Genomic DNA, 14,169 nt, shown 5'->3' with positions numbered 1-14,169 from the left:
AAATCACTGTCAGTTTGAGAGGCGTAATTAAAGCAAGCACTGAACATTTTGCCATCATTACTACTGCAAAGTCCAGATCACTTATAGTTCAAGTTCAAATAGTTCATCTAATGTACATGCATTTTCAAAAGGAATTTGAAAAGATCTCACACTGAAGGCCAATAAAAAAAAAAGCTCACCAGGTATCTATGGAGAAAGAAGGCTATTTGGCCTATCTTAATCTATTCTCAGGTTAGCACTGCATTCCGACATTGTTGAATAACACAGGGATAAAATGTTTTAGGCTGCAACATGAAAGGATTTGGTAAAGGATCAAGTAGGTGAACTAATTTTTACTAGATAGAGTCAGAGAGATGTACAGAATGGAAACAGACCCTTCGGTCCAACTCGTCTATGCTGATCAGATATCCCAAGTCTCATTTGCCAGTACTTGGCTCATATCCCTCTAAACTCTTCCTATTCATATACCCATCCAGAAGCCTTTTTAAATGTTGCAATTGTACTAGCCTTCACCACTTCCTCTGGCAGCTTATTCCATGCACACACCACCCTCTGCATGAAAAAGTTGCTCCTTATGTTCCTTTTATATTCTACCCCTCTTGCCCTAAACCTATGCCCTCTAATTCTGGACTTCCCCACCCCAGGAAAAAGACTTCATTTATTTCTCCTATCCATGTCCCTCATGATTTTATAAATCTCTATAAGGTCACCCCTGAGCCTTCAACATTCCAGGGAAAACAGCTCCAGTCTGTTCAGCCTCTCCCTATAGCTCAAATCCTCAAACCTTGGCAACATTCTTGTAAATCCTTTCTGAACCCTTTCAAGTTTCATAACATTCTTTTGATAGGAAGGAGACCAGAATTGCTTGCAATATTCCAAAAGTGGCCTAACTAACTCCTGTACAGCTGCAACATGACCGCCCAACTCCTGTACTCAATGATCTGACCAATAAAGGAAAGCATACCAAACGCTTTCTTCACCATCCTATCTACCCATGACTCTACTTTCAAGGAACTATGAACCTGGACTCCAAGTTCTCTTTGTTCAGCAACACTCCCTAGGACCTTACCATTAAGTGTATAAGTCCTGCTAAGATTTGCTTTCCCAAAATGCAGCACCTCACATTTATCTAAATTAAACTCCATCTATCATTCCTTAGCCTCACTGGCACATCTGATCAAGATCCCGATGTAATCTGAAGTAACCTTCTTCGCTGTCCACCACACCTCCAATTTTGGTGTCGTCTGTAAACTTATTAACTATACCTCCCAAGTTCATATCCAAATCATTTATATAAATGACAAAAAGTAGAGGACCCAGTTCCGATTTTTGTGGCACACCACTGGCCACAGGCCTCCAATCTGAAAAACAACCATCTACTACCACCCTCTGTCTTCCACCTTCGAGCCAGTTCTATATCCAAATGGCTAGTTCTCCCTGTTTTCCATGAGATCTAATCTTGCTAACCAATCTCCCATGGGGAACCTTGTCAAACGCCACACTGAAGTACATATAGATCTCGTCCACCACTCTGCCCTCCTCAATCCTCTTTGTTACTTCTTCAAAAAACTCAATCAAGTTTGTGAGACATGATTTCCCATTCATAAAGCTACACTGACTATCCCTAATCAGTCCTTGCCTTTCCAAATGCATGTAAGTCATGGCCCTCAGGATTCCTCCAACAACTTGCCCACCACTGACGTCAGGCTCACTCGTGTGTAGTTCCCTGGCTTGTCCTTACCACCTTTCTTAAATAGTGGCGCCACATTAGCCAACCCCCAGTCTTCTGGCACCTCACTGTGACTATCGATGAAACAAATATCTCAGCAAGGGGCCCAGCAATCACTTCCCTAGCTTCTCACAGAGTTCTCGGGTACCCCTGATCAGGTCCTGGGGATTTATCCACCTTTATGCATTTCAAGACATCCAGCACTCCCTCTTCTGTAATATGATCATTTTTCAAGATGTCAGCATCTATTTCCCCACATTCTATATCTTCCATGTCCTTCTCCACAATAAACACTAATGCAAAATACTCGTTTAGTATTTCCCCCATCTCCTGCGGCTCTGCACACAGGCTGCCTTACTGAACTTTGAGGGGCCCTATTGTCTCCCTAGTTACCCTTTTGTCCTTAGTATATTTGTAAAAACCCCTTGGATTCTCCTTAGCATTATTTGTCAACACTATCTCATGTTCCCTTTTTGCCCTCCTGATTTCCCTCTTAAGTATACTCCTACTGCCTTTATACTCTTCTAAGGATTCACTTGATCGCTCCTGACATATGCTTTCTTCTCTTTCTTAACCAAAACCTCAATTTCTCTCGTCATCCAGCATTCCCTATACCTACCGGCCTTTACTTTCACCCGAACAGAAATATACTGACTCTGTACACTCGTTATCTCATTTTTGAAGGCTTCCCCTTTTCCAGCTGTCCCTTTACCTGCGAACATCTGCACCCAATCAGCTTTTGAGATTTCTTGTCTAATACTGTCAAAATTAGCATTCCTCCAATTTAGAACTTCAAATGTTAGCTGTGGTCTATCCTTTTCCATCACTATTTTAAAACTAATAGAATTATGGTTGCTAGCCCCAAAGTGCTCCCCCACTGACACTTCAGTCACCTGTCCTCCCTTATTTCCCAAGAGTAGATCAAGTTTTGCATCTTCTCTAGTTGGTACATCCACATACTGAATCAGAAAAGTTTTTTGTACACTTGTATTTGTAATATAAGGATATTATTTATAAAGATATAAGATTAGATATTATTTCATAATATCATATGTTCTGTGCATGAAAATAAATTAATTACTTCCAGAAATCATATTTCTTTTCAGTTGGAAGAGAGTTTATAAAACACACCTTGCCCGATGCTACAGAACAACTTGCCCAGGTATGTATTGCTGAAATACAAATTCCCAACATTATTCTGGTTATAGAGCCCATTTTGTTGTTCATTTTAAGCAGTTCCCTTTTATTGATGTAATTGTGATATTAACTGATGATTCTGATAAGTATTTATATAAATTACTACTAAATCACCTGTGGCATTGCCAACAAGCAGCTGTTTTTATAAGGTCCAGGCTGTTATTCCATTTCAAAATATGCCTGTTTGTAAATGGTGTGGCTTTTAAAGCATCTAATTAGTATTAAAAATGCAATCTTAAAATGCAATTTGAGAAGAAGCTCAGAAAAGAACTCATTTTCTACGTAGACTGATTAAGTGATCATTATTGACATAATAGATTATTCAGCATGGTCCCACAAGGCAGATTGATTTTTTTTAAAAAAGCCCAAGGGATCCAGGGTAGTATAAGAAGCTGGATACAAAATTAGCTCAGTGGCAGGAAATAATGATGTGGAGGTGCCAGTGTTGGACTGGGGTGGACAAAGTCAGAAGTCACATGGCACCAGGTTATAGTCCAAATGGTCTATTTGAGATCAAAGGCTTTCAGAGCAGTGCTCCATGTACAGGTGAAGTGAAGGGAAGCACAAAGGCACAGAATTTACAATCAGAAAGATCAAAAGCTAGTATAAATGGTGTGAGTGGAGGAAATAATGATTGTTGATGGGTGTTTTTGTAACTAGAAGGGTGTTTCCTGCAGTTTTGCAGCGTTCAGTACTAGATTCCCCATTTTTTGTGGTATATATTATCAATTTGGATAAAATATAGAGCCAAAATCAATAAATTTACAGACAAAATGATATTTGACAGTGTAGCTGATAGTGAGGAGGATTGCCATAGACTGCAGGAAAATATCGATGGACTGGTCAAGCAGGCAGACATGACAAATGGAATTCAACCCAGTGAAGTGTATGTGATGCATTTGATGAGGTGAATCAAGGCAATCAAAGTAGATAATGTCACACTAATTCACACCTGATTCCATTTGCTATGCATTTTCCCCAATTATGTTAAAAATCACACAGGTTTAATTGGAAGCACGAGCTTTCAAAGCGCTGCTCCTTCATCACAACCACCTGATGAAGGAGCGTCGCTCCAAAAGCTAGCGCTTCCAATTAAAACCTATTGGACTATAACCTGGTGTTGTGTCATTTTTAACTTTGTATACCTTAGTCCAACACCGGCATCTCCAAATCAGGGATATTTCATTTCAGTGAAGTTATCAAATAAAATAACAATACTTTGTAAGATAGCAAGTTATGAGCTAGTCTCGTAGCATATTTAAATAACCATTTTCATGGATGCAAATGGAACAATTTAGCTTCATCAAACATACGAACGTTAAAAAGCTCCTGAGAGGTTGCATGCCATGTTGAAAGCTATTAAACATCCAGTTTGTTAACATCAGATTTACACTAATCCATTTTTTATTCCATCTGCTATGCTCTTGCCCAGTTATAAGCCTGATTAAATCCACCTGAAGCCTTTTTTATCCTCCACACAATTCCCATTTCCACTGAGCTTTATATCATCTGCAAACTTGGGAACACTACAATTGGTCCCTATATCCAAATCCTAAGTAAATAGATTGTAAAAAAACTGGGGTCTTGTCACTTAGCTTTGAAGTACCCAACCAGCCACAGCCTGACAACGTGAGAATGTCCCATTTATTTGTACGAGGAGAAAGTGAGGGCTGCAGATGCTGGAGATCAGAGCTGCAAATGTGTTGCTGGAAAAGCGCAGCAGGTCAGGCAGCATCCAAGGAACAGAGGAATCGACGTTTCAGGCATAAGCCCTTCTTCAGGAAACCTGAAGAAGGGCTTATGCCCGAAACGTCGATTCTCCTGTTCCTTGGATGCTGCCTGACCTGCTGCGCTTTTCCAGCAACACATTTTCAGACCATTTATTTGTACCCACTGCTTCTATCCAATTCTGAATCCATGTTAGTATATTAACCCCAATCTAATGCACTTTAATTTTGTTTTCTAAACTCCTTTATGGGACTTTGTCAAAAGCTTTTTAAAAACCTAAACAAACCACATCCACTGACTTTCCCTTATTGGCTCTCCAGTAATATCCTTTTTAAAAAAAAACAACTCTATCAGGTTTGTCAAACATGATCTCCCGTTCATAAAATATTGTTTCTGTCGATCAGATAATTATTCTCTAAATCATCCTTTACAATGGATTCCAGTATCTTCCCAACGATTGATGTCAGGTTAATGAGCATGTAGTTCCCTATTTTGCCTCTCCTGTCCACTTTTCTTCAATAGGAGGGTTACTTTTGCAAACTTCCAAACTGTAGACACCAATGTTGAATTAATAGAATTTTGAAAGGTAATCACCAATTCATGCAGGATATAAAGAAATATGTACATGTAACTTTTTATGCTATGGACATATTATTTGTGATATCTTATAATCTTACTAGCTTGCACAGTTAGTTGTTGTGGCTCTGTATCAACTATTTCTAAGATGCTCTTTTAGAGATGTTTGTTTATTGTTGGTAATGGGTAGTAACAGTGAAAATCTTAACAATGTTTACCTAAAATCCTCAATAGATCCCTGTGATTCACAGCCCTGTCAATTTGGAGGCACATGTATCGCTGAAGACTTTGAAAAGTACCACTGTGTGTGCCCCACAACATTTGGAGGAGATGCTACTTGTGGTAAATACTTAGATCTTTTCATTACTTAGATACTTTCATTAAATATGTGCATAGATGTCTTCATGCAGTCCACTTGCTCTTTCTTTTGCTTAAAATTGTGCTTCATTCTGCATTGTGGATATTTAGTGCAGCATACAAATTTGGCACCACCAGTTTTACATAAATGCTCAGTCAATTCATTATTGTGTGAACAACCGGCTGAATGCTGTTAGTTGCATACATAGTTTGCTACCTGGACCCTATACTTTGGACAAGCTTTATGAACTGAAGTTGATAAATTGAGAATAGTACATTGGAATTACTGTAATTGTATTCAGTGAGAATCATTAAACTGCAATAGAATGTAAGCATTTCTGAGACTGAACTGGATGTCTGATAGTGTGTTGCTGGAAAAGGGCAGCAGGTCAGGCAGCATCCGAGGAGCAGGAGAATCGACGTTTTGGGCCAGAGCCTTTCATCAGGAATGGTGACTGCTGCTCCTCGGATGCTGCCTGACCTACTGTGCTTTTCCAGCACCACACTCTCGACTCTGATCTCCAGCATCTGCAGACCTTGCTTTCTCTAGGATGTCTGACACTCCTGTTCTTATCTGTCAGCCAGGGGTTCCTGACTTGACCAGATTAACAGCCCCATGAGGTTTACCTTGCTGACTTTGTTACTATCACTATATCCACCTCAGAGAAGGATAGGTGCCTGTCCTCTTAGTCCTGGAATGATGCCAGGCTCGTAAGGTCTATATTGTTGCAGTGCAATTGGCAATCAAATCAATATATCAGTCCTGAAGAAGGGCTTATGCCCAAAACGTCGATTCTCCTGTTCCTTGGATGCTGCCTGACCTGCTGCGCTTTTCCAGCAACACATTTTCAGCTCTGATCTCCAGCATCTGCAGACCTCACTTTCTCCTCAATCAATATTTGTCTTTGACTAGTAGTGAAAGTGATTGCAGATGTAATACAAAGTTCAGTAGATTATTCACTTTTTTTTAATTCATGGGATGTGGGTGTTGCTGACTGGGCCAACATTGATTGACTATTCCTAGTTGACCTTGAGAAGGTGATGAACTGTCTTGGTGAGTCACTGCAGTCCATTAGATGTAGGAAGATCTACAATGCCTTTAGGGAGGGAGTTCCAGGATTTTGTTTTTCAGTGACAATGAGGAAACTCCTGAATCTTAAAATTTCAGAACACAGCATTTGACTGGTGCCATAGTTTACATTTTCTGACTGTTGTATGCTATGAGGGATCTGTCAGAGTGAAAATATGGCTCCACATTTCTGAAAGAGCCCTAGTCAGAATCTCTTGTCAGAAATGTGGAACAAAAGGAACAGAATGGCAACATGTGTGAGATTGTCACTCCTTGAAAATCCAGCCCAATTATCCTAAATTTAAGATGGATTCTTTTATCAGGAGCAGTGGTACAACTCATCGCCATTACCAGTGTTCTACTAAGCTGCTGCATTAGCGACTATAGTTAACATAGAGAGGAGCTGGTCATGAGATTATCATTAGTACAGCAAAAGATTTAGCATAGTATTAGCAGGAAATGTCCATGAGGGATTATTTTCTGATTTCTATTCCATGTTGTTCATACCTGAATTTTCATCATGCAGTGCCAGCGGATGATGGCAGAAAACTGCCCCTATTGTATTTTTCAGTTTAGTAATAGACTGTGCACTATTGACTGTCACTAGACCAACTAGTTTCCTTTATAGTTTAGCAAAATCCTTAGCCAGGTCTGATCTTTATCCATTAAATACGATATTCTTCTTTGCAAACAAGCTTGATGTTTTATCATTTGTATTTACCGATTATAAATGAGAATACAGACTTACTAACTGCATCTGATTGTCTTATCTGCTTATCAGCCATTATCTAACTGCACTGTGCCTGTATGTCTGCCGTCTGATTGCTTTTCAACGTTTGGTCTGATACCATTATTTTAAACAGTCATAGGAGTTTTGTTGGTTTGAAAGCAATCACACTAAGGATTTAGGAAAAAATGCAAAGCTATGATGTTTTGCCTATTTAGCTATCAATCCTTTCCTTACTGATTCTTTTGAATAAAAAAAATGCACACTTCTATTCTCAAAATATTCTGTACGATTACACAGGCTAAATATTACAGCGTAATGCATAAGACTGCAGTGTAGTCAATAATGTGGTGTTTAACCTCAGCAATTTTCATGCAGGACCCTGAAGAAATCTTTCACAATCCTACTCTAACTACTGCAGAATTTGATGAATATTAGAATGTCCTGTTATGGAAAGATTAAATTGGAGATATATGCAACATTGTTACAATTTCACTTTAACCATATACAACCATCATAGAATATAATATTCTGAAGCTATTCTGGAGTACCACCTGATAAGCATGGCAATTTGTTGTTGGACAATTCATGGATGCAATATACAGAAGGCCTTCCAATCCATCAGGTCTATGCTAGCTCTCTGTATGGTAATCCAGCCCGACCTATTCTATTGCTCTATTGGCATCATTCTGCAACTGTCTGAAAGTGTCTACAGTGTTACTGGAATGATTTAAAGGTTTGTTCATAAGATAATTTCATGTTAATGTATTTGAAATGTTTTGTTTATTTTAACAGCTCCACAGCAAGGTCTGGACTGCAATGCGGATCTTTTATTACTTATCGATGGCTCTTCCAAAGTGACAGAAGAAGGATTTCTTCAGCATAAATCATTTGTGAAGCGATTTCTCCAAACTGTACTGACTGTAGATGGTCAAGTCAATGTTGGAGTGGCACAATTCAGTGATGGTGTCCAAATGGAGTTGCCAGTGGGTCAGCACAGTGATGTATCAGATGTTGTTAAAATGATCGATTCAATACGTTTTAAAGGGGGCAGCACAAAGACTGGCAAAGCTCTGCATTACCTGACCCAATTTGGATTCAAAACTAGCTCAGCACTTGCAAAAGTTCAGAAAGATCATCCCCGTGTTTTAGTTCTGCTAACTGACTCGAAAGCAGAAGATTCAGTTGCTGAGTCAGCCAAAAATGCGAGTGATCGAAAGGTCTTCCTTCTTGCTATTGGCAGCCAGAGCCGTCAATCCGAACTGGTTGGAATTACAGGAGATCCACAGCGTACTATCACATATTCAAATCCACGGAGCCTCTTGAATAAGATTCCTGAACTGAACAAGAAAATCTGCAGCGTTGATAATCAAGGCATGTACACTTTCATAACTTGTTTTTCACTTTTACCTTTTCCTCAGATAACAGTGTGATAGAACATGGATGCACAGATATAGTGTGCTATGAACTCTGTATGAAAATGCAGTCCCACATGGTAAGTTACCTAGCTCCTCGAAGTTATTAGGTGAAAGTACCTTATATTGGAGGTAAGAGTTTGTGCACAGATGCAGAAGACCCGGTGTACAGGGGAACCTTGATTATCCGAACTTGATGGGCGGGCAATATTTTGTTTGGATAATCAATTATTGGGTTAATTGATCAAATGCGTTTTCTCTGGGGCTTGGAGCTTTTAAAGTCTGTTCCCCGTTCAGGAGACTGCAGCAGGACACAGTGCATGAGCCCGCCCACAAAATGGCTCCCCCCGTTCCCGTGCAACACGACCTTTGCCCCCAACACCAGCCCCAACACCCTCTCACCCCCAACCCCGTTCAACACCACTCCCTGCCGCCAACACCGGCCCACTGCCCCCAACCCCGTGCAACATTGCCGCCCCCGCCCCCAACACCCCCTGATCCCGACCTTGTGCAACACCCCCCCCCGCCTGCCTCCAACCCCGTCCAAAATCGGCCACCACCCCCAACCCATGCAACGCCAACACCCACCCCCAACACTGACCCCACTCCCCCAACCCCGTGCAACACCGCCCCCTGTCCCCAACCCTGTGCAACACCAACACCGCCCCCTGTCCCCAACCCCGTGCAACACCAACCCCTGCCCCCAACCCCGTGCAACACCGCCCCCTGTCCCCAACCCCGTGCAACACCGCCCCGTCCCCAACCCCGTGCAACACCGCCCCCTGCCCCCAACCCCGTGCAACACCGTCCCCTGGCCCAACCTCGTGCAACATCGCCCCCTGCCCACAACCCCATGCAACACCGCCCCCTGCCCCCAACCCTGTGCAACGCCATCCTCTGCCCCCAACCCCGTGCAACACTGCCCCCTGTCTCCAACCCTGTGCAGCACTGCCTGCTGCCTCCAACCCTGTGCAACACCGCCCCCTGCCCCCAACCCCGTGCAACTCCGCCCCTGCCCCAACCCTGTGTAACACTGCCCCACCCCCAACCCTATGCAAAACCGCCCCTTGCCCCCAACCCTGTGCAACACTGCCTCCTGCCCCCAACCCCGTGCGACACTGCCCCACCCCCAACCCTATGCAAAACCGCCCCTTGCCCCCAACCCTGTGCAACACCGTCCCCGCCCCCAATACTGACCCGCCCCCCCGCTCCCGTGCAACACAGCCCCTTGCCCCCAGTACCCCCGCCCCAACCCCGTGCCACACCGCACCCCTGCTCCCGACCTCATGCAACAGCCCCCACCCCAACCCTATCCGGCACCCCCTCCGCCCGCTCCCCAAACTCCATAGACACTCGCCCCTCTCTGGAGTAGCTGGATTGGACACCAACAACCATACTGCTGCAGTTTTCTTTGTGGGGTAAGTCTCCAAATAGCACACACACACACACACGCACGCACGCAGCCACACACACACGCACACACAGCCACACGCACAACTTTTTACTGCAACTTTTTGACAGGGTCTACCTTTGCTCTGTACAGGACAAAGGTGGAGAGAGTATCTGGGGAAAAGGAGTGGGGTTAGGGTACACCCCTTTGTATAACTCCAGGGCAAGTGTGGGGAGAGAGAGAGAGAGGGCAGGCAGACAGTCATTTGGAGACAGTGTCTGTTTAATTACTGTAAACAAAAGACACATCACTGGTGGAAACATGTCTTTGATGTAATGTTTCCATCAAGACCTCGAGATCTCCTTCGGATAATCTGATTTTCAGATAATTGGTATTCGGATAGTCAAGTTCCCTCTGTATATCTGGGTGCTGTAAAGAGCTTTTTTTGATGAAACCCAAAGAGCCAGGCTTCCATCTATCCTGTCTAGCAGGGAGTTATTCAAGATGCAGGGCTAATAAGACAGGACTTAAGGGAAACATGACAAGTCATAGCTTTTATTTAACACCACAGAGATAACTCTTTTCTATTTCACATTAAATAGGCTAACACACCATTTATTGAAAATAAAAAATGAAGATTTTCAAAATTGCAATTCTCATCAAAACTTTAGGAATCTCTCAAACTCTGCATAATGAACATTTTTTGATTGGTATCTCACCTTGTCTCTATCAGGCAAAATATGCTTTCTGTCAGACAAAACATCCAATGCTTTGTCGCACCCACATTGTTGGAAAATGCCAGGAATGCACTTCACTGTTTTTGTTGCAAACTCCAAATCGAACAGTCCAGCGATAATATTACAAACATCCTGAAGAAAGAACCAATTTGTTTTTACAATTGGGCTGAGGACTAAACTTACCCTTCAAACCCTTCTAAAAAAACTCATCCTTGACCCTTCTACTAATGTTGAAAACCGATTAATCTCCAACAGTATTTTTACACACTGAGGCCCTTTTACATGTCATTGGCTCCCAGCATTCCCCTAACTTGCTGCCTGAGTCCTCCAGTTTGTTTTTTGACCTCCTCATAGCATCAAAATAGCCCTGACCAACGCCACTATAAAAGGATCTGTTTCAGTGTGGTGTGTGTCCTAACTTCTCAGCTTCAGCAGTATTTGTGCATGTTTGTTCCTTGTTCTACATTTGCCATTATCATCTACTTTTCAATGATTAAATGATTAAATTAAATATTAACCTGAATTTTACTCATTCATATCCAGCAAAAGGACGTCTCTTTACACTCCCATAACTCCCTGCTTGACAGGATAGGCAGAAGCTCTTTGGGTTTCATCAAAAAAAGCTCTTTAAAGCATAAGACTTACAATGGGTCTTCTATGTCTGTGCACAAACTCTTGCCACCTCTGTCCTTTTCTTTATCTTGGTGACATCAACCATTGGCTGCACTCAGCCCTCAAATGGATCTCTTAATCCTTCAAACACTTTGGAACTGATTAAACATTGAGTCTGTATCCAACTTTGGTTAAATCAGCTTCCTCCAGCGCAGCAATGGAATAGGAAAGACATCATCTTAAGACCTCACTTCATTGCCACTAGTTCTTCTCCTTTCCCTTGATACCATCTGAAACAGTTAGTTTGCAGTCTTGGATTCCTGTCTGACCTGAGCTTATTTCCAGATGCCATGACAGAAACCTTCACCTTCTCAGCATTGGCCTCACTTCTGTCGTTTAAAAACTGCAACGTTGGTATATGCCATCAATATTTCCAAATTTTACTCCTCCAGTGTATCTCCCTAGCCAATACTATTCATAGCCATAACTTGTTGAAAACTCTCACATTTATCATCTCACCCATACCTCTATCTAGATTGATTATACCTATCCTTGGAAATACTTTAAGATTTCACCTCATTTTATCTCTGCCATGAATCTTTAATTCCTCTGACATTCTGTGCTTTCTACTTTCTTTCCACTCTTAGTGTGAGAGCCTTGAGATATTGGCGTCAAGCTGTCTGAAATTTATTCCCTAAGTGCTCCCTCTCTTTTTAAAATCCTTTTTGAAATCCATCATTTTGTCAAAGGAAGTTAGATCTCCTTATCTTTCTGTTTTCTGGCTTGATGTTTGCTTTCCTTCTGCCTGAGTGGAAAGTGCTGTGAGATAGGTTTTTTTTAGATGAAAGATATTGTCGAAAAGCTATTGTTGTTGCTGTCCAAATCCATACAAGCAGAAACTGATGAGAATTCTCTCCAATGCATTCACTTCCATCTTGTTTCCTTTTCCCTTTGGAATGGGAACGTCATTGGAAACCAATACCTTAGAGGAATTTCTAATTCTGTATTTATTTCTCTCCACTGTGCAGGATGCTTATCCCAGCCTCTAGATCTGGTCTTTGCTTTGGATGCATCTGCTGGAGTTGGAAAGGACAATTTTGATAAGGTGAAAGATTATGTGAAGAGCGTCATCACACAGTTTGAGATTAATCGTGACATTACCCAAGTTGGCCTTGTAATTTATGGCAGCAGATCTAGGACAATATTTGGCCTCGATGCTTCTGATTCAGGTACAAATCTCCAGAAGGCAATTAGCCTGGCCCCTTACCTGGGTGGAACTGCCTCCACTGGCAGTGTTCTCCTTCACATTTATGATGATGTCTTGAGCATCCGACAAGGAGCACGACCTGGTGTGAACAAAGTGGCTGTCGTGCTGACAGATGGGGCGAGTACAGATGATGCTGCCGTACCTGCCCAGACCCTGAGGAATAATGGTATCACAGTCTTCACTGTAGGAATCGGTGATGCACAGAAGGAATCATTGGGAAAGATCGCTGGTTCTGCGTCTCACATGATAATGGTACCGTCCTATGAAGATTTGAAATATTTTGAAGATACTATTGTCCACAGATTGTGTGAAGGTAATTGCGCGAATCCTTTTGAAAGCATTTGGAATGTATTTTTCCTTGCTCCACATATCAAATTAATGATTATTATTCTTTATCTGATTCAGAACTGACAAGTGACAGGTTTAATTTAAAATAAAGTGAGTCCAACCTGTGACGGTGAATAGTTGCAGAAAATTCTCAACTTGGTCTTACTGTGAATGGAAATGATGTAGTGGTACAGGTGGGAAGCTCAGCTCAGTTGGTTGGATGGCTGGTTTGCAATGCAGAATGATAATAACAGAATGGGTTCAATTCCAGCACTGGATGAGGTTACCATCTTCTTTCTTAACTTCATCCCTTGCCTAAGGTATGGTGACCTTCTGGCACCTGTCATCTCTCTTTAATAAAATCCTCTGGAATTATGGTGACTTTACCTTTTTATGTTACTGTTACAATTAACCTCATGGTATCTGCAGTTAAAGGAGTGAAATATTGGGTCACAATCCAATAATTCTTTTTGCAAATATTCATAGTTGGACAAAATATTGACAGAGTATTAGGTTAGGTTTTGATGCCTTTCCCCCACCCAATCAGTTAAATTGCTGACTTTACTGCAGTGTATGAATGAATAATGGTCAGTGAGGAAGTATTGGAGTTCACCTGACACCCATGGCAACAATCTCCTGTAAAACCTCAATGTCTTCAGTTGGAGAATGGAAGAGAATTCACAGTAGTGAATATACTTTACAGGAAACCATTGGGATAGACAGCTTGGAGGTGATTTTCAATAGGAGTGTAAGTTTTAACCTGTAGTTTCCAGGAAACTACAAGTGTATTGAGTAAACAGGTCTTTGAGTGTGTAGTTGGAAATAATAAAACAAATGAGTCATACTTTGCCTTATTTGTGGCTTTATAAGCAGAATGGTAACTCTTTCAGAGTAAAAACAGTTTTTAAAAAAATTAAAGTTTGAAAGAATTTTTTTCATTGTTTTCTCCGTACTTTTCAATTTTTGTTTTTATGCTTTTATACTTCTGTTACTCAAGGTAGGACACTTAATTTTAATTCAACTTCAAAAAATTATCTG

General features: G+C 41.6%; 1 protein-coding gene across 2 annotated transcripts in view; it reads left to right on the top strand.

Moving 5' to 3' along the window:
• vwa2 (von Willebrand factor A domain containing 2) overlaps nt 1-14,169 on the top strand; it is a 71,989-nt gene that overhangs the window by 42,720 nt on the left and 15,100 nt on the right. For both annotated transcript variants that reach the window (XM_043712796.2, XM_087998867.1), the window contains 4 exons: nt 2,836-2,891; nt 5,465-5,572; nt 8,179-8,757; nt 12,566-13,117. In XM_043712796.2, the coding sequence (XP_043568731.2) occupies nt 2,836-2,891; nt 5,465-5,572; nt 8,179-8,757; nt 12,566-13,117 (1,295 nt within the window). The remainder of the gene's footprint in view (nt 1-2,835; nt 2,892-5,464; nt 5,573-8,178; nt 8,758-12,565; nt 13,118-14,169) is intronic.

Source organism: Chiloscyllium plagiosum, unplaced genomic scaffold, assembly GCF_037043375.1.
Source record: "Chiloscyllium plagiosum isolate Xiang-an unplaced genomic scaffold, Cpla_swu_hap1 HiC_scaffold_22, whole genome shotgun sequence".
Classification (NCBI taxonomy): Eukaryota; Metazoa; Chordata; class Chondrichthyes; order Orectolobiformes; family Hemiscylliidae; genus Chiloscyllium; species Chiloscyllium plagiosum.
Note: the sequence above shows the minus strand (reverse complement) of the source record. Positions and strands in the feature narration are given on the sequence as shown.